Source organism: Sturnira hondurensis, unplaced genomic scaffold (assembly GCF_014824575.4).
Source record: "Sturnira hondurensis isolate 20B ecotype Veracruz unplaced genomic scaffold, ASM1482457v3 Scaffold0021354, whole genome shotgun sequence".
NCBI lineage: Eukaryota > Metazoa > Chordata > Mammalia > Chiroptera > Phyllostomidae > Sturnira > Sturnira hondurensis.
The window spans coordinates 18,756,371-18,778,560 of NW_028093985.1; the positions used below are offsets into that span (position 1 = coordinate 18,756,371).

The 22,190-nt window shown below is 38.7% G+C and overlaps 1 protein-coding gene across 13 annotated transcripts in view; it reads right to left on the reverse strand.

Moving 5' to 3' along the window:
* The window catches only part of MCTP1 (multiple C2 and transmembrane domain containing 1), a 470,646-nt gene that overhangs the window by 59,768 nt on the left and 388,688 nt on the right, over window positions 1–22,190 (reverse strand). For all 13 annotated transcript variants that reach the window (XM_037032112.1, XM_037032114.1, XM_037032117.1 and 10 more), the window contains one exon: window positions 5,826–5,879. In XM_037032112.1, coding sequence (XP_036888007.1) covers window positions 5,826–5,879 — 54 coding nt within the window. The remainder of the gene's footprint in view (window positions 1–5,825; window positions 5,880–22,190) is intronic.

Genomic DNA, 22,190 nt, shown 5'->3' on the forward strand with positions numbered 1-22,190 from the left:
CGGAACATTCCCTGACTATGCCACCAAATACTTAAGATCATGCCTGAGGTAATTTGCATCTGTACTTTGATTTTTTTTTCCTGGAAAACCTAGTCTTAAGGAAGGGTAAAGATGCCAAACTTGGAAAATCTGAGGGTTAGTACTGGCTCTGCCACTTATTATCTGTATCACCTTTGCCAATTCATTTAAATTGGGCTGAACCACAGTTCCCTCATTTTAAAATGAGATTGAGCTAGGAGAGGGAGGGAGAGGAGGGGCTGGGAAGCGTTGATGGTCAGGGGCTGCTCAGAGGATGGCAGATCTCATGGGATCTCCTAAGTTCCCTTGGCCTGCCAAGGGAGTCCTGGGATGAGAGATGATGCAGCCCCTAATCCCAGTCTTCCACTAAGAAGTCTGGCTCACACCATTCATCATTCAAACCCCAGCCCTCCTGGGAACATCACCAGTCAGAGCCACAGTGCTGCAGACACCCTCTCCCTGGGGACTCAGCCAGGTGAGGTGTCTGGGCTGTGCTTAAGGACTATTTGGGACTATTTTGGGACTTAAGGACTATTAAGCACAAGCTGAGGCCAGAATGAGGATGTGTACTGCCCATGTATGGACAGAATACCCATTGCCTTCGAGGAGGCGTAAGGCCACAGGGCAGAGAGGCAGCCTTCTGAGGCACACCTGTCTTGGGCATCCTGCAGTTGTATGTTGCTGTGTCTAGATTAAGCAGAGAGGGTTTCTACCATCTTGAGGTCAATGAGCTCTGAGCTCAACAGATCTAAGCACCAACAGGTCCCCAACAGGAGGAATGGACCCATCCCCACTTTTTGCCAATTTTATTCTTATTTGCTCTTCTGCCCAGAAGGAAACAACAGAAGGAAGGAGCCCAGTGGGTTGGTTGCATGTCCAGTTGCCTCTCACCCCAGAGCAGAATGAGGAAATAAGTGGAACATATTGTATTATAATATATACCTCAGTTTACACCTCTGGTATGAAATGTTTCCTATAATTTTTGAGAGGACACGTCTGATTTGTTTATCATAGAATAGTTATATCACAGCCTAACAATAGATACATACAAGGAACACAAACACTGCTCCATTTCCATTCTAGAGCATGGGTGGGTCTGGATGGTTGTAGCAGGCAGAATTGTTAGATGGCTGCCAAGGTTCCACGTCCCAGGGCATTCGTCCTGTACACTCCATTCCCCCCGTGTGTGAAGGATCTAGAAATGTGACGGGACAGTCATTCCCATGATCGGGTTATGATGGCACACTGACTTTAAAATGGGAGATTATTTTTGGTCAGCCTGACCTAATCAGCAAGCCCTTAAAGGGAGGAGGCTCTTCGGGAAGAAGGAGTTTTGAAGGGTGAGAGGGATTTGACAGGAGGGAGGGTCTCCACTGATGGGTGTAAATTTGGAGAGGGTCATGGAAGGTGGTCACTAAACAGAAAGCCGACAAGAAAACAAGGGCTTCGGCCTTCTAACTACGAGGAACTGAATTCTTTGGGCAAATTGAATGAGCTTGGAAGTAGACTCGTCTGTAGAGCCTCTAGACCGGAATTCAGCCTGACTGATATTCTGAGTGTGAGGCTCTGAGCAGAGAATTCTCTCAAACCACTCCTGGACTTCTGACCCACTGCACTGACAGCTAATAAATGCGGATGGTTTTAAGCCTCTAAATTAGTGGTGATTTTTAATGCAGCAATAGAAAACTAATAAATTAATAAAATGGTATTCTACTTAAATGTGACTTGGAATTTTTTTAAAAGAGGTTTTTTCTTGTCTCCTCTTTCCCTGCTTTTCTCCAAAGCTTTAATCTGTTTTCCCTGTGTGCAGTTATTTTATTGAATAAGAAAATGCCATATTGTCAGATTAAAATCTTCTCTCATATCATGTATCAGAGTTATCTTTTTTCTTCCCTCACAGTTGGTTTGAGACGCAAAGATCCATGCACCTTGGGTATATTATATACATGCTTAGGGCTGGAGAATCTAACTGGAAGATATAGATTTCAAGAATTAAAGCAAACAATCTGTGTATTTTGAAGTAACTCAGATATGTTTCATTCACTGCATTTAGTTATCTTGATACACAGTAACCTTGACATAATGGTTGAAGAAAAAAGGAAAAGCAATGTGAGCATAAACGCCCGGACATTTTAATATCTTTTATCAATAAACATTACTAGAATGCCATGCATTTGAGTCCTTGCCTTTCCTGAGGAAAACCTGCATTCTATCTTCTGCTTCCTGATATTGCAGCTGGGTCCCATTACAAGGGGAGGACACACCACGGGAAACATGCCTAAACTTTTTAAGCTACAAAACAAAAGTTGATATTCATTAATTAGATGTCTAAGTTATGTAGATTGACCACTGTATTATATATAACATAGTGAAAAACACTCTCCTATGGCTTGTTGATAGCTCCTCCTAGGTAATTTAGCTAAGCCTTATTTACAAGATATTCTATTAACCACAAAGTCAGAATTTGGTGTCAGGTCAGAAATCAGATCGAACTGTGACTTTGTGGTTGGTGGCTGAAAAAACTCTCTATAGAGAACTGAGAATGCAGTATGATGTCTTTCTAACATTTAATTGCATCTCTGGCAAAGCTAAACATAGCATTACTACGTAATGCAGGTAAGTAAAAATATTAACAAGCCAATGATTTAGGCTAAAGTCAACAATGGATTTTGAAATGAAGAATAAGTCCAAGGATCACAAACCCTCAGCTGTGTTTAGTAAAAAGGAAGGATTCACACACCCCAAAATACCCAAGAGGCCACAATGTACAATGCTTAAGATCTAGGGATCCAGGTAAATGATGACTGAGCTTTTACCACCTTCACCCAAAGTCTTCCCAGGTGCTAAAATCAGCACTAAAGAAAAGCTATTACAAAACTACCATGTTAAGTAATTATATCTTGGTCTGCTTCAACTTCTTATACCATCTATGTAATTATGTTGAGAGAAAACACTCCAAGCTCAAATGAAATAAATGACTTCAGTTTATGCCCACACGGACCTTGTCAAGTAGCCAATGACTTGCCCTTTCATTGTGAGTGACTAATATCAATGCTGGCTCTAAAGAAAGACACTTTTCATAATCGCCCAACAATCTGCTAAGTGAAAACATATGGATAAGCTTAGGCAAAGCCTGCCAGGGGTCTTTGCTGAATGGAAAACAGGTGCTCTCATTCTGTGCCATGTAATACCCCGTTTACCCCCAAGTCCAAAGGTTATAGGACTAATAGTTGCCTTGTGGAAATCAGGGAAAGCCAAGACACCAGCCCTGGTGAAACATCTGGGACATATTTTACATACTTGCAACATATGCTTCAGGTTCAATTAAAGTGAGGCTTTGGCACATTTATTAATCTTTTTTACTTTTATCCTATAAGAGGACCCACTGACCTGACCCCACTATTATACCATATGAGAAAACAGAGAAATAATGAGAGCTAGAGGTCAATACCTGCTCGTATGGCAAAAAATACATTTGTTTTCTCATGAAATTCCATTATGCATGACTCTATACACAAACTTTAAATAGAGGAACCAATGAATTTTTTAAAGTAGGAAATTACCCTTCTCCCACTCAGACACACTGATAGCCAAGGCTTACAGCATTCACCACTGCGAGAGCCGGTCCAGAGAAGCTGGCAAATAGAAACTTGAAGAATCCTTTCATATTTCCATTTCTTAGAGTAGAAACTTTGTACTTCAAAATGTCCGCTCTAAGAATATTCCCTCTATTTTGCAAGCCTCTAAAGCCTACTGTAAACTATTACATTTGAGATTTCTTTCTGTTCAGACATGATTGTAATGGTATCAATTGCATTATGAATTAAAAAAGAAAAACCTTATATATATCACTCAAATAAAGGAGTGGATTTATGAAAATCAGCTCACAGTCCTTTCATATGGAAAACACACTGTTTGTTGGCATCCCATACAGAGTTTGTTGGCATCCCATACAGAAGAATCCAGTTGAATTACATAGTAATTTAAGCACGCCTTTCAATTAACTTCAGTAACTTGGTCTAAAAATGTGTTCAAAGGAGCGGGGGGTGTCAATTTCAGACAACTGAACACTGGATTACAAAGGTACTGGTGCTGTTTCCACCATGGCATGTTCTACTTGGCATCTATGTTTTGGTAAGCTGGCTAGCCAGGTGTGCTATTGATTTTCCACTGCCACCATCCTCTCTATTAAAAAATGACCATGAAGTGGAAATTAGTGGTATTGAATATCAACAAACTGGCTATAAAATACAGTCTGACTTCAAGCAGGGACAATGGAAGCACTAGACTTCACTAAGGGTTTCCATGTATTAACAGTTCTGGGGAAACACCCACTGCCAGAATGGATCTTTATGGTGGCTTTAATAATAAAGCAGCAACAAGCAAAGGAAAATGGCCATAAATAGATGGCAGCTAAGTGTTTATCAGCAGAGAAATGATGATTCAGAGCTAGCATGTTGAGTTAAAATACAAGCTCTCTACAACTCTACAACTGACCTTAACAATAAATCATACCATTTATTGCCATAAGTGTATGGTCTCGTTATTAAAAACAAGCACATATGTGTTTTTGTAGGAAGATTTTGTTAGTTTATGCTTGCTGATATTGCTAATGACTAAACGATGTACATAAGAAAATTTTTACATTAAAGCTTTATTAATTTAAAAATGTTTGAAAGAGCATTAGAAAGGAAAAAGTGTGTGTGTGTATGTGTTTCCATTTTCTTTTTAGCAATAAATATTAGGGAAAAATCATTTGGGAGTTAACTAATCACTGTGAATTTTTTTGACATTTCCAGTGCTTGCCGCTGGCACACAAATTCTTAAACTAAAATATGACTTTACATCTCCACTGGAATCAAAGGTCAAGGGTATAAATTAAGATACACTGTTTTTCTCCTTCCTTCAGAAAAATTTCACTGCTTTACTTTAACAGAATTCACATAGATTCTGGTGAAAGTCAAAATCCGGTTTTACATGTTAGAACTCATGAACGAGAGTCTTGCTCACCCTCTCAGTCTCCCCCGAGGACGAGTCACATCTTGAAGTGCCCGACACGACAAACCAGCATTGCTGCCCTCCCTGCCTCACAGGCCATTCTTCCGACCCCAGGCACTGCGGCAGCAGTGCGAGGTCATTCCAATCCCTCCCCCGAGTTGTCCTCTCTCCCCAGGGGACAACCAATCCAAGTAGTCCTAGGAACTAGCTGTTATTTACTGTAGACACCATCCCCAACCCAAGGAGCAATTGAAAAACAAGCCTCTCCAAACACGCTTTCCTGACCAGGAAGGCACAGGGCCATTCCAAGCCAAGTCTAGGCAGAGGGCAGTGAGCACCAGCATCATTTAAATGCCCCTCTGCTCACATGTGTTCCTTTGATCAGCAATTTTTCGAAAATTACAGATGACAATATCCATGTTCAACTTACGCAGCCTGCTATTTTTCCTCTGCTCTCTCCCCTCAAAGTGTAGCCCGATTTGTAACACTCAAGATAGGACAAATTTTTGCCCTTCAAAACAGTTGTCACTGCTGTTATCTTCAGGAGAGCTATCAAGTTCCAGACAAGCTGAATTATTTTTTTTGTCCCTGGCAGAAAAATATTTGACCCAGCTCTGGACAAAAGCGAGGAGGATTTATAGCCCTCTCTCCCTCTTTGCAACATGCGGTGGCATTGTTAGGATGATAAACAGCACCGTCCAATTTTCTGGACTCAAACACTTCAACTCCTTTGTTAACTGTCTGTGAAAACAGTGTCATGTCTACATTTCCCCGTCCCCAGGTACCCGAGCGCTGGGAAAGATAATTACCTTGTCATCTTTGTCATCTTCTTCTTCCTCGTCCTCTAGCATGTCCTCCACTACCTGCAGACAGAAACAGAAGTCATTTTCATGCTCTTAAAGGAGAGAATTTTGTTCTGTCATTTTGAACCTTTTGGAAATGAAAACTTTATTAACGTTTGCAACAGATGCACTGTGAGGGAATATTTGATCTGGAGATCGGGATGAGGAAAATGCCATGCCTTTAATTGATTAAAACCAGGGAACTGAATCCCAGTCAGGGGTACCCTATTTGTGTGAAATATTCCATGACAACCTAAAGAATCTGAAACATGCATAAGGTAAATGAACATTCATTTGAGAGATGCATGAAATCAGGAAATTTCCTTTTTACCTACTTTGCTGTCTATACTTATCAAGCGCTTTAAATTTGGAGCTAGATAAGTAAGCAGAAACAGCTCTATTTTTAATTTAGTTTCATCAAACTCTGCTCATTGAATCACGTGGGTGGTCTACAGCATAAAACTAACCATACCTTTCATGGCTCCAGTTTAATTCTGTGTATAACTGTCAAGTCTTGACTATCTCTGTATTACTTTTTGATTTTGTGGATTAGCTGATATGCTAACATTAATTCTCTGCGATTTACAATGAGAATGGATGTTATTGTTGAAAGAAGAAGTGTATTTAATAATCAAAGGTGTATAATGTGCAAGTATGCAGGTGGATATGCATACAGGTCTTTTTTTAATGGCTTCTAGTTTATCTACTTCAGCAGAATGGAATCGTCATTTTGGATTTGCCAGACAGTTTCTGTTTGCCTTGAACATTATATAACTACAGCCATTATGACTAGGACTTCGGGAGCTATATTACGGTTTTATACACCTATACATACATGCATCTACACACAAACACAACACTCGATGGAAATAAAAAATTTTTTTTCAATTGGGGGGGTTGTCGTTCAAGTAAGTGACAACTGATAATTCTATTCATGTCATTTCTAAAACTTGTAGCATTTCTACTTTTTTATCTAGTCTGCATCTCTAGCTCCAAATAAACTCAATAGATAATGTGATTATCAAATATTTTTAGCCTTTCTCCCCAGGCTGATACCTGTAGAAGATAAGAGATCACTAACCCTTCTTTCCTGGGGCTTTATGCTTCAGACAGGAATATGCATAGTCACTGAATGAAAACGTCAATAACTAAGACTGTATCATGGGGAGAGTTACATAAACTAGATAACATTCCAGGACTCGCAGTTATCCTAATAATTTTTCTCACATATTCTAAAAGCATTAACTGCTTTAAAATAATAGCCCAAACACAAACATCCAGTTCTTATGAACCAATATGGCTCAAAGCATCTAATAACCTGAGAGGCTGTTCTTAATTTAATGTCGTACTTTAAATCTTCTATTATATAGTTCGTCCAAATTGTCTTTCATTTGACATTCAGCATTTTGAATAAACTGTAGTCAAACAATGTGTTGTTTCCAGTATCACTTGAGAGTTTACTCTTATTTTGGAGACATATAAAGCAATTCAGCCTCAGCAAGAAAGAAGGACTCTTGACCTTCTCTCTGTAACGATATGCAGCCACTCCATAAGCACCATTATAAACCCCACTGGTCCAAGGAACACGGTGCTAGGTAGTGTGGCAGTACAAAATGGATAACACACAGATAATTCATCTATACTCCTATCAGTTCTCAAAAGGCTTATAATCCAGTAGAATTTTAATGAGGACTATAAGATAATTTTCCTGTTGGTTTTTAATTTCCTACAGTTTTAAAGTACTCCTATCATAGGTATACAGACTACAATAGTAATAATGTATGACTTAGGCACCATATCCCAGACTATTCCCAGCTGGGCTGTGTTGGAGGTTCAAACAGGAAAAGCAGTCACAATATTTCAGTACATTGTATTACATCAAAAGAAAAGAATTCACCAAACAACAAGTAGCTGAACTAGGACTCAAACCCAGACTGTGGGATAACAGAGTGGGGTTTCAAACCCCACCCAGTTCTTAGAAAAAACAAAACAAAAACCTAACCCTCACGAGATTTTTTAAAATGACTATAATTTTGTATCTGTAATAAAATGATGTTTTAAATTTTAGATTTACAGCTAAGTAATTTTTAAGGTTGATCATTATCTATTTCATTTTATTTTTTTGGTGGCAAACTAAGTATCCATTGACAGACAAATGAATAAAGAAGCTGTGATATATATCTGCAGTGGACTATTACTCAGCCATAAAATATTATAAAATGGAATATTGCCATTTGTGTCAATAAAGATAGACCTGGGACCTAGAAAGAATTACAGTAGGTGAAATGAGTCAGAGAAAAACAAATATGATATGATATTGATTGTATGTGAACTGGAAGAAACAAAATAAACAAAACAGAAACAAACTCACAGAGAAACATTTTGATGCTTGCCAGGATGGGTGAAAAAGAGGAAGGGATAAGATGTGCAAATTGCCAGTTATAAAAGCAGTCATGGACATGTGAAGTACAGCATAGACAATATGGTCAATAACATTTTAATAACTATGGAGGTGTCAGAGGTGTACTAGACTTATTGAGGTGACCACTTGGCAAGTTATAGATGTCTAATCACTATGCTATACACCTGAAAGTAATTCACTATTGTATGACAACTGTAGTTAAAAAATATAAATTATTAAAAACAAACAAATAAAAATTATATATACTCATTTTACGGTATACAACATGATGATTTAATCTGCATTAGATTAAGTTGTTTTTTGCTAAAATTACCCATGCAAATCATGTATCAAAAATGTCAAGGAAAATAAATGAAGACTATGCTTTTATTCCTGTGTATGAACTCTGACAATATTTTCACTAGTTATTACTGAGAATCTTACATGCCTCCCGTCTTCAGTGCTGACCATCACACTGCAGGTGCTAGAAAGTCAGAGTGGTGGTGTTACACTGTGCCCAGCAGACTGCAAGGTAATAGTGGGTGCTCAAGAAGTATTTGTTGATAGAGCGAATAGATGCCTGCATCGTCTATTCTTCATATCCTTGAACACACTTTTTGGTAAGGTGCCTATATTTCTCTCACAGAACTGAACTAGCTCTCCCGGAAAGATTTGTACTTCATTATGCAGGTTAATAAAAGCAAATATTCAAAATGTCTTCACATATCTGCCTGAAGATACAAACCATGAATATCTAACCTTTATTTTAAGATTTGGAAATCTCCATCACCTTCAAGCTGATTTTCAAAAATTCAAAACATTTTTGAACCATAAAACAAACCAAAAGCTGAATTGACACATTGTAAACTGCAGATCTTATGTTCAAGAATGACTCAAAGTGGACTACAGATCCAGGCTCTTCATTTGTGAAACCCAAACGGTTCTTACCCTTCACAAGTGGGTAATTGGCTACGCACAATTGCTCCACAAATGTGCAGCCAGAACCACCCAGTGCAACCATTTGCTTTTACATTAGGCAGAAGAGTGTTGTGTTAGCGAGGGGCCTTTGTGTTCTGTTTGGCTCTCTAGTGAGGGCTTTCCCTTCCTCCAGTGCTCTTTTAATGTTACATCATAAACATCTACAAGGGAGGATTTATAATATAGCTGGTTTCTTACTGATGCCTCTAAGCTGGTTCAGAATGTATCCCACTATTATATTTTGCTAAGATGAAGCTTAAGATGGCTTGGAAAATAAAGATAGTAATAGCACCTATCTCACAAGCTGATTGGGAATCCAATGAGGCAATGTATACAAAGTGCTTAGCACAGGTCCTGTATTGAAGTACTCATAATGTTAGTTATTAAAATAAAATCAATTTACTAATATTTAAAACATTAATGCTTGGAAATTAAATTTTATCTGTATATAATTTTTCTGTGTTCTTAATGGCATACAGAATTCTAGTTCCTGTTTCACAAACACTAAGAAATACATAGAAGGGCACAGGTTGAGGTGTGGCCAAAGATCCCCAATTAAAGTGATAATGCTTTCACAACTAATTTTCAGGCTTTACTGGTCCAAGGAAATAGATGGCTTTGAAGGCCACAGTGTCTCAGAAGCTGGGCTGCACTTGAAGACCAGAGCCCTGGCCAAATGCAATGCAGATAGAAACTGCAAACTGAGCTTTTAAATAAAAACAGTGTGCATATCACTGAAGTGCATTTAATGACTGCACAAAATTGCAACCTTTCCCAGAGAACTCACATAACACCCACTATTTAGAAAGAGAGTGCTGTAGTTCAACACTACTAAGGAAAACAAATAAAATGAAGGAGTCCTATTGTCCAATCCCAGCTCTTTTTCCTCTTCAAATAGAACCAGAGAAGGACTACTGAGCTTTGTTTCCAAGCACACGAAGTCCAGTTGCCCAAACATCTGTCAGGAATCATTTTATAACAATACATATGCATTGTATTGTTATAAAATGTATTTGTATTTCCTATATTTGTATTTCCTTAAGAAAAAAAAGAAGTGATGAAAAATGCACGTGTTAGAAAACATACATTTTTACAAAGTTGTTTGTTTTCTTTTTCCTTGAAGGGGAATATCTTAGATGGGCTCTAGAATTTTCTTTCCAAATTATGATTTTTGATTCCTTGCTTGAAAACAAGTGGTATTAATCAAACAAAGGAAGGGCACCAGGGAAATCAGAAAGATGTAATGCAAGCAGTTAAAAGTGACATGACCTTCTGTAATGTCGCCCGTCACGGACTTATATGCCACACACTGAAGGAAGGTCTGGAGAGAAACTGATTCTTGGTACTATTCCTTGAACGTAATACTAATAAAGATGACATTTTAAAAACACACATAGATAGCCCTCAATACAGCATGCCAGCTACCCTACAGCCCCCCGCCCCCAGAAAAAAAGCAGGTAACCTTTTTGAAAGCATAATGTTTCTCCTTTCTTAGTCCATATTTGATGAACATTTGTCATTACCATATAAAATACAATATGTGGCTGTACATTTCTAAAAAGCCTATTCTCAAAATAAAGCAAAATTGAATCTGTAGAATCTATGTATTTTACATAGTTGTTTAGGAGCTTTTAAAAAAAAAGCTCTTATTACTTTTATTGTGACTTTTAATTATAAGTCAATACAATTAAACAATTTATGATTTACAAGGAAATAAAATTTTATCTGGGTGAAAATGTTAATAGTGATGTTGGTAATCTGAGTGAAGATGTGACCACATGGTTAGAACTATTCCACCAGACAAAGATGTGCAGGCAAGGGGACCAGACGGACACCGAGAAGGAAGATCCGGACGGTGCAAGGAGGAGGGAAGTGAACTCAGGTAAATGTCCTATTAAAATCATTATGGGATGGTGGATACTAGTTATGCCTTTTTAATACCAATTTAGGTGCAAGTTGTAAAACTGACAGGACAAAAGGGGGTTAAAAGTTCCATGAAGAATCATGTCATATTATGATGTTCCCAGGGATAAAGTCTTACACTAATTTATACCCCTTTAAACAAAAAAAGGAACCAAAAGAATCCTGGTGGGGTCACCCTTATCTCGAGTAACACAAAGCCAAAAAGCTTCTAAAGTCAAAGCCGACACAAACCAGTTTCTTTCATATGTTTATTTTTTCCTTGGAAATAATCTTTGAATTAAATGGATGTTTTGCTATGTTCAGGATGAATAGTTGCACAATTCAAATTGCTTTACTCAAACAGTATATAAAAAAAAGCAACACTTCCAAATTAAAGAAGAAATCACTGCTGTCCAGATGTGCAACTCTGATGTTAAAAAATCAAAGAAAGAAAATTGTCACAAAAAACAAAGTTTTGTATTTCTTTCATATCCATAGAACATCTGAATGCATACAGATACTATCTGGATATACTACAAACTAAATGCCCATTTCCACCCTAAAGATACAGAAGAATTTGGGGAGAGGAATATTCTTCAACCTGGTCTAGAGTCCATTTATTTCATTTCCTGTGTGCATAATCCAAGTATAGCATGTATTTGTGTGCCAATGGATTTGTTACATGTGCAAGCATCAGATAGATTGAGAAGATGCATATAATCACCTAGATTATTTCAGATCAGCCTGGCTCTAGACTTCTGTGGTCAGTAAGATTATCATAGGTGAGCTTGTGCTGTCATTTTCACAAGAGGACATCTTCTGCTCACAAGATTTTTGAGAAAAAACTTTTGCAAAATGAATGGTGCAATTAAACCCTACATATAATTTACTCTATGTCTGAAAAAACAATAAGAACCATTAACAGGTCTGGGATATGCTGTCTCATCGAGCATATCTCAAAAGCAACTGCATGTACGATGGCTGCTTAGTTTGATTCATGCTATTAAGAATTTGACCTTGGAGTATTCCAGCTACAGTAGTCATCAAGATAACTGAACCTCTAGATGTAATAATAATTAGTGTGATAGACTCGCCAGTGAGATTGAATATATCGCAATACAAAAGAAGGCAGACTAAAAAGAAAAGCATTACTACTTACTGCTAAAAGACTTCCTGATTTTTAGAGAGACACTCAAATACAATTATTTCTTCTTACAGAATGCATTTCCTTGGCTCATTCTGGGAAGTGCCATGTTGTAATTTAGTGTGATTCTTAATAGGAAATGTGGCTTTAATGTGGCTATAAGATGACTTTTGATGTATACCACTGATTACATACAGCCTGTACTCTGCATCATCAACAACAGCGTTCTTATTTGCAGTATAATATGCTTTACTGTAAGGTGCAAGGACGGTAAATTTATTTTACTGGCCAAGACTAAGTAACCTTTCATTTTTAAGTGTCAGCTTAATATGCAGAAAAACCCTCCCATTAAAAAAGGTTAAATATAATATAAATTCTATAATCAGTATGAGCATCTTAAATGACTTTCTTCTTGTATTTCCTTCTCAGCATTCCTAAATGTTCATTCTTACACTTACACAAAGCACTGTGAATGGAATTCTCGTGTTTATTTGAACTATGTCTCCACCTAAAGGCTTCCCGATGTATTGTATTTTTGCTTGCAGGGAAATTCTAATCCTGGCTGTCTTTAGGATATTGCATATCAATGCAATTCAGTAGGGAAGATGAGTCAACTATTAACCTACAAGATACTTTTTAAATAATGCTTTCTTGAAACTGTATTATTTGTCAGGTTAAAACAAGTATGCAAAAGGTCAAAATATTGAATTGTTTAATGTGCTTTGCCAATGACATTAAAAGAAAACTATTAGACTTATAACTAATATGTTTTATAAAATTTAAATTTTCAAAGCAAAACATCTTCCCATTAATAATAAAAACATATCAAATAAAAATTATATATGTAAGCCTTGCTATATAAAACAAAATTTCCATTCCAGAGCCAAAAATTTATAACAAAAAGGCCTAATTTTAAATGTTTCAAATTTTAAAAACAACCTAAGGAATTTTTATTTTTTCAGTGTCTCATGAAAAGTCCACATTACCTATTTAAAATACTTTCTGCCAAGCAAGAAGGAGCTGCTATGGATTCTGTGAGAATTCTATGTTCTTCAAACTCCAGTCTTCTCAGAAATGTCCTTTGCTTTTTAACCCCATCGGATATGTGTGAGAGCATTAATCTACCACAACAAGAAGTTCTTAAGAGGTAGATATATAGTTCAGCACATGTAATGCAGGAAAATGCTACACTTTTGGAACTTTACAGATCTTTATAGAATTGGAAAAACAAAAAAAATTTCCTGGAGATTAATGGTAGCAAACTTTGTTAGAGATTTGATTCACTTGTTACAAAAATTCACAGCTACTGCCTACATGAAGCGATGTACTGGGAGTATAGAAGCAGGTGAGGGGAATAGGCGGACATTTGAAGAAAAAAATATTCTGATGCTAATTTGATTTTTCTTTTTCTTTTTTCCCCCTTGTGCTGAGAATATTTTGAGGCCTGAGAACATTTTTAGAAAATCGAACTTTAAAAATGAAGCATGTTTTGAATATCAAAAATCACATAGTCAGAAAATGTTATTCTTTTTTCTTATATCCTTTTTCTATACACAATAACGAAAAATATTTTTGATCTTTTTTTGTAAAGAATAATCACCTCGCAAAACACAATCTGTGTGGGTTTACATTTGAACTGGAAAGAATGTCTGTGGTGAATGGTAATTGTAGTATAAAAGCCTGAATGAAAAGAATGTTCATGAAACCTCACACAAAACCTTTGTAACCATTTTATCATGGGCTTCCCACAATGTAATACAAGAGCTCTACATTCTAGGAAAAGCTGGCCTGGTCCACTTATCATTTTGGCTTTATGTAGTGTACTGTGTGATTGCTAAATTAGCACATAATGCATTTATAATATTTATAGTACCAACACTTAGTTAAATAACCTTTATGTAAGATTTATGTCGATTTTTTTATTTCTCATTTAATGGCAAATTATGAAGAGCATGTTTCATAAAGATAATTCTCCATTTAAATTCATCAGTCCATTAAATATTAAAATTATGTTTCTGATGCAATCGAGAACAAATTTGTCCAGCTTCAGTGATTATTTGTACTCATAAAAATTAGGCTTGATTAATAAAATTTAAATGCTTGATTAAGTTGACATTTTCATGTTCTATTCTGATTTATTAAAATGAGTCCCTGCGCCCAGGCCTGGTATGCTAGTGTGCGTTTACCTTTCACCTCCTTGCAGTTGGCATCCAGAGTGAAGCTGTTAGGACAAAGTATTTAGTCTTGGATTCAGTGATAGCTCCAGGGAAACACCTTGTTCTTGGCTGACAGTGCCACCAGCACTCGTCTTTACACATTGTGCAGGGTGGAGATTTGTATAACAATAACCAGGAAAAATGTTTCTTTCAAATATCTATGGGTATGATTTGTAAAACAGCATACATTTATAGTGTTTCTGTAAAATTCAGTTACCAAGAAGCCTTAATCTGTAGAAGACTGCTCAAATATCTTCATTTGCTTTTTCTGTTGATATAAATACATTAAAAAATGTTTTGTGGGACTTCCAGATACATAGAAGGGGGATTATAGAGACACAGGAAATCCTTCTTTGGCAACGCTGTTGTCTTCGTCTACAAACTCAAAATCTAGAACCACTAGCGGCCATGTAAATCCATCCTCTCCAATAGTGCTTTCCAGGGAACAACTCTCCGGAAAAGGTAGGGACTTCTATAATGTTTAAACTCCCATGGTGCCCACACTGGCCTGGCCTGTTCTATACAGGGCTGTGTGCTAATGGTCATTTATTGAGCACTCACTATATGCTTAGCACAGTATGTTCACTGGCTCTAACCCTCACAAGACCTCAACCAGGGGGGCATTATCAGCTTTTTAACTGCTGAGAAACCTGAGGCTTAGGAGAATGAATAAATTTGTATGGCTAACAGACAGAACGCACGGAATTGAATTCCAGGTCTTTCTAATTTCACAGTTTGGGCTCTTAACCTTTACCAACTGGAAAGGGGTAGTGGTAACATTCCTCTTAAATATGCTTTCGATCTGGCCATGGGAGTGTAATTCATCTGGAAACTTTGTTATGCTACCAGAATACTTGGCTATTTTTAAAATAAGTGATATGGTATAACAGTTATTTTATTTTTCTTGAATGATGAAGTAAATTCCGTAACAAATGACAGAGAATGTCTCTGAAGGCGTGTGTAAGTCGGGCTGCCTGCACGCACTGCTCCAGTGCAACCTACGGGGTGGGGAAAGGCTTTCAAGTTACGTGCTGTTGATACACGGACCTTAGGCAACACTGAAACAAATTACGAATACAAAACTCTCAGGATTATTGGACTCCTAATAATAGCTCTGATTTATAAACATTTTCCACACACATATAACATGTGATTTGCACTTTTAGTTTATTAATGGAGGTCTTGCAGTCTCCTGACACCTTTCCAAACCTGGGGCAACAATGCTACACAAATACTGTAGGAAACCAGATGCGAACACTACCCATTACACAGGGTGTGATGATCCACAGCAGTTATGCAAACCAATCAGGGGGTCACGAGTCAGCCAGAAGGTGCTTCTGTTGGCCCCACATCCTATCTCCCTAGCCATAAAGTTTCACAGAGTTGTGGCCCCCTACAAAGAGTAGTGTGCAGAATCATTCAGAAAGAGCAAACAGGACATCACTACAAATAGGTAGTAGAACACGTCCACCTTGAGCACTGAGACCAAAACTGTAGATATCCTTTTTCACTCCGTTCCTAAGTCTTTAATTATAGAATGGACAAGATTGTAGAGGCAGATCTTTTGAAAGAACAAAGATAATAAAAATATTTGGTTAACACATGGATAAATGCTTGTTTTGGACACATTAGAGAACCATCTCAATGGCGAATTCTTTGGATCCATGGGAGGCTTTGAGGGGAGTTTAAGAAGCCGATTTTCCAAGGAGTTCCTGGGGCTCCAGGGGTCAACTGGGGTTCAAATAAGAGACAATCAGCCATTTATGGGGCGAGATCTAAAGGTTTCCTTCAAAGTTGCCAGGATAATCTATTGGGTGGGAAAGAAGCTGGGGGGTTTCAGGAGAGAAACTGTCTAAAAGAATGCAGGGCATCTCTTTACCCCGTTGCATTCTCATATGGCTCTTTGGAGAGCCTGAGCGAGGTGGGCGGGACTCAGGAAGATGGGAGCAAAAATGTAAGATTAACTCTAAGCATCTTCTATGACAGCTACCACTGACTTTAAATTCTAATTCTCTTTCCTGAGTCCCAATAGACATAAAGCGAGAAGTTTATATTCCCAAGAGGAAAATCTTTAGTAAATTGACTGTTAAAAACAGAAGTGTTTATCTTTAAATCTTTCTCTATCTAAACTGACATGTCATGTACAGGTAACACTCATCTTCTATCGGTCTATGATTTTATCTTTTCAGTTTGAAGTTCAGCTGCAGTTTGAGAATAGAGTAACATAACAGCCAATACACTGGAGAAGTATTAAAGGCAAATACAGAGTTAGACTCTGGGAGAAAGGGACAGATTGAAGTGTGGAATAAGAGTTGTGGCCACAGACAGATTGTTCCCTTTCTTCATATATGCAGCCCCTACACATGTATCTGGGATGATCTCAATGTTCTTTGGCTGCACACTCTGCATATTACACAGAGACCTCTAACACGGTACCTATTCTACTCATGTATTGGATTTCGTTGTTTGTTTCCCTCACTATAACCTGTGATGGGCAAGGACCAGGGTTTAATCCGTTTTGAACAACAGCCAGCACAGTGCCTGTAAATGTTTCACCAATTTTTGTGGAATGGAAATAATTACGCATGAAACTTAGACAATTTTTGATTTGGAAAGGAAGATCAGACTAAAATATTTACTCATTCATCAAACATTTTTTGAGCAACTATTATGTTTCTCTGTCTGAGACCTATTGCTCTGGGCTGGAATTACCTATAGCAATGGAAGATTTAATCATCGGAATAACCTCAGGCTGGTGGGGAAGACTAACAATGAGCTGAGTATTAGAACACAATAGCAGGACATGGGGTCTCAGGGGGTGAGTTCACTTAACCTCTTAGAGAGAGCATTGGTGGGAGTGGGCTGCTGGCAGGGGGTGAGAGTGTGAGAGAGGTCAGGGGCGGCTCCCCAGAGGAGACAGTACAGACAACTGCTGATTCTCCAGGCATATATGTATAAAATATTAAAGCCTTAATGGGTGGGAAGAATACTCAAAACACCTGTACTCTGACCCCAAAATTCTCTTCAAGGACTTTATCAGAGGACATTACTGGAGACCTGCTCAAAAATGTGGTTGGGATTCTCTTTGCAGCAGTAGCTGAGGTGGCAAACATATTGGAAACAAACATTTCTAAGATGAGTGTTTAAGAAAAATCACTCATGGGATGAAAACTATGTAGGAGTTAATAATCACGTGGTTTGCCAGTGATATGTGGGATACTTATATATGTTGCTGAGTATAAAAAGTAGGTATGTTAAGAGTGTGCTTAATGTGATTTAATTTTTGCAATAATAAAATGTGTATGCCAAGAACAGGGAGTATTTTTTAAAGAACAGGGTAGAACACACACAGAGAGTGTATCCACTACTTGGGGAACTACCAATATAGGAACTCTGTTCTGGGTACTGCTGTGGCAGCCCCAGCCACCGTGGTCCTCTTCTCCTGAGGCCATGAACCCACCACCACGCCTCAAAATTCTCCTTCTTTTTGAAGACAGAAGGCCTTTCCTTCACCTCTTCCTCTGTAGTGGGGCCTTAAACCCCAGGGCTAATGGAAGCCAACACCTGCCCATCAAAGCCAACACAGTCTCCTAAAACTTCCCAGTGCAGGTCAAGGAGGCACCAGGATAGCTGAGCCCTCATAAGAATGTGTGTCCTGCCTTTGTCAGACCCAGTGGCTGCACTGTCTATCCCTGGTGCCCACTTGGCTTCCAGGATTCCTCAGAACTGGCATAGCCTATGCGCCTCCATTAAGTTCAAGAGCCAGGGTGTGCTGCCCTTACCTAGGCCACGATGTCTGTCTTGATCACTGTCTCTCTAGAGGTTACCACCTTATCCTAGGCCTCAGTTTCCCCTCTATCCCTCCTTCCCTACTTCCTACTGTGTCATGTTGACCAAGTCTTTGCCTCTCTGGAGTCTGTGGAATAGGTGATTTGGAGGAGAGGCAGAAAACACTTGCCTGGAAGCCATTCAGAACTGGATTCAGGTCACACTGTGCTGTGTGAGCCTTTGCAAGTGACATAAGCTATCTGGGCCTTGGATTCACGCTCTCCCAAGTGGTCAATGGTTGCTTTCAACTAAAAGGGGCAACAAAATAACATGGGCATTGTCTGCTTCATTCTGTAGCTCTCCCCATCTTCCCACTACCTCCACATTTTGCTCGCCAAACATTCTGTACTCAGAAACAAACAAACAGAAACCAACGAGATGCACCTACAAACAATCCTGCCAGAATACAGGTGGGATACAGCTGAGGCTATGGTTTGGATGGAGCTTGCTTATAAGGAACGTCCTGTGCCACACTTGAAGCTGTTGTGGAAAGACCAAAGTAGCAGAGGAAGATACACTTTTATTTCAGAACTATCATCTTCCTGTAAGTCTCCAGGCTAGAATACCAGGAGCAATTTGGGGTAAAGTTGCCAGAGAAAGACAGGACATCCACTTAAATTAGAATTTCAGCTAAATAATGGCAATATTTTATTATAAATATCTCCCATTATTTATCTGAAATTCCGATTTAACTGGGAGTCTTTATCTTTATTTCCTAAAATAAGGTTTATAGGCAATCCTATCTTGGAGACAAATTCAGGAGGCTTCAGGGACTGGAATTTGAGGGAATTAAGAGACGTAGAAGGCCCCCCAGCCATTCACTGAGAGGAAGGAGATGGCTGCACGGTAGTGGTGAAGAGTGGACTGGATGTGGGAAGCCTGTTGGTCCGGGCCCAGAGACGGATGAGGCGTTGGTCATCAGTGTGTGGGGAGACCCATCTGCACACGGAGCGGCTGGCATAGCTAAGCAGTTGGTGAACAGCTTTGAAAGGGTTCACAGGGGATGAACTTTTCTACTGACATCTGATTGGCTGTTGGTGTCTACTTCTTTATGCTAGTGAATTTGTTGGAAAACTAAAGGTCTTATTCTTTTCGTGATCCTCCTTACATTTTTTTTTTTGCAATCTGGTGACCTTCGGAAAAAATTGAGAAAATTGCTGTTGAAATAAGCAGGAAAGAGAAAAGAGTGATCATCCATTTTTAGATGTGTTTACAGGCTGCATGACTCAGTGCTGCTTCTGTTAAGAGCAAGTATGTGGTCTTTTTTGGTACTGAGATGCAAACACAGGAGGCTGTGGCCTACAGCACTTTCCGTGGATGATAAAGCCCTGATGAAGTACGAGGATCTGACTGTATGTGAAGGTGCTTTACATGCGGAGCCCTTTCCTCTCAGCTCAGCTTTGGCCAGTCTCCTTAGGTCCTGTTAGGAATATTTCACTTATTCAATAGTTTATTTATTCAAATATTTCATCATGGATTTCTCTGCAGCAGAGAACACTGGCTGAGAAAATAAGAAGTTTGATTTACTGGAACACAGGTCAAACAATCAGATATTTCTTCGGTGACTTGTGTCTGGTGGACCATCCCATATTGTCCAAACAACAGCAGCATTTATGGAGGCAAATAAAATTCTCGAGGTGATGTCAGCAGCCTGGCAGTGTGAGAAGACCTCTGGGTCCCCCATCCCATCTTTGTGTTACAACTAATTGGACAGCTATAACTCAACAAAGGATTCCCTGCTCCACACACAAATGTGTGAGAGGCCCATGCATTGAGACATCTGAAGGTGAGCATATCAGAGCAAGCAGGGGAGATAGGATGGGGAAGGACAGAGACAGGAGCAGCAGACACAGTCCAGCACCCACAGTGGCCCTGCTGCCTTGGTAGCTATAGAGTCAGACTGCAGCACTCATTTGGCAGGTCACGAAAAGGCAGAAGAACCATCCCCGCCTTAGTGGTCAGTACACATTGCAGCTATACTCAGTGGGGGAAAAAGCCACAGATATGGGAACCTGCCTCCCTGCCCCTGCCCATCCTGTCCCCTAACTATTGCAAGGCACTTGGTAGAGGCCACTGGGATATCTCAGACACTACAGCACCACTGGGGGTTCTGGTTGCAGGGAACAAGCCTTGGGAACTCTGGCCTAGAGCCCCACCACCTGCACATCCCACCATGGGGCAGTGCCCTGAGACCAAGGTGAACCAGTCACAGAGGGGATGCCCATCTCTGGGAATACGAGGCATTTTCAGTGGCCATGGGGATATAGCTCCACCAAGCTGCTGGAAGTCCCCGTAGTGCACATAGATTACTCTATTCAGCAAAGCTATTATGTAGAATGGAAGGGCAGATAAAGTGCTTCCTAGACAAGGTAAAACTAAAGGAGTTCATTATCACCAAGCCATTATTACATGAAGTGTTAAAGGGACTTATTTAAGAAAAAGAAAATCAAAACTATGAACATTAATTAAAAAGGCAACAAATTCACAACTATCAACAACTGAATCTGAAAAAAACAAACAAAAAAACCCACAAAACAAAACCTAAGGGAACAGCCAGAACAATCACAGGTATGGAGATCATTTGGAGAGTTAGCAGGGAGGGGGAAGGGGAAGAAGGGGCAGAAGGTACAGAAATTAAAAAGGGTAATTGGTAGAAAACAAAGACTTGCTCTGTTGTACCATCTACTGGGAAACCAAGAAAAACCTCTACTTATCATCCTGCTAAATTGTTAAAAACAAAAATCAAAACTTCAAAAATACGAGTTCAGTCCCCCAAATGTCCTGGCGGAGATATAATCCATCAAATAGCATGAACAGCCAAGGTGCCCAGGTAGCTCGGAAAGAAAGTAAAGTCTCCAGGAAACAGAGTCAAAGACTCAGGAGACTGTGTTTTGAATGACCGAGGATTCAAGATTGCAGTTCTGAAATAACAAGATATAGGAAAACTCAGAAAGGCAGCTCAGCGAGCTCAGGAACAAAATCAATGCACAAAAGAGATTTTTGTTCATTTCACTCTCTTTGTCAACAAGATTGAAACTACAAAAAAAGAACCAAACAAAAATGCTGAGGCTGAAGAACTCAATAAATGAGTTGAAGAATGAACCAGAGAGCTTAGGAAATAGAGCAGACCAGATGAAAGAATTAGTGATTTTGAAGATAGGAATCTAGAAATAACTCCAAAGAAGAGAGAATTGAGAGTTTAAAACACTGAAAGAATTCTATGCAAACTGTCTGGCTCCATTTGAAAGAGCAATATAAGAACAATGGATATAACATGGAAGAAGAGAGGGAGAGGAAACAGGGAGCCTATTCAAGCAAATAATCAATGAGAACTTCCTAAAACTATGGAAAGAGCTGCACCCTCAAATCCAAGAAGCTAACAGAATATCTAATTATCTCAACACAAAAAGACCCTCTTTCAAACACATTATATTAAAATTGTCAAAAGTTAATGACAAGGAAAGAATCCTTAAAGCAACCAGAAAAAAACCCCACAAAGACTATAACCTATAAAGAAGATTTTATCAGATTATCATTGGATTTTGAGCAAAAAAATACAAATCAGGAGAAAGTAGAATCAAATATGCAAAATATTAAAAGAGAGAAATCACCAGCTAAGAGCAATATAACCACAAAGATATCATTTGGATAAAAAAGAGAAGTAAAGTATTTTCCAGACAAAAAAGCTGAAGAAATTTACCACCATAAGACCTGAATTACAAGAAAGGTTGAGAGGAAGTCTTCTACCTAAAGAAAAAAGACAAAAGAATTGAAAACTGTGAGTGAGATGACAGACAGACAGTAACAGGAAACTGTAACTCCATTTTGAAATAAATATTAAACACTTAATTATAACAAAGATT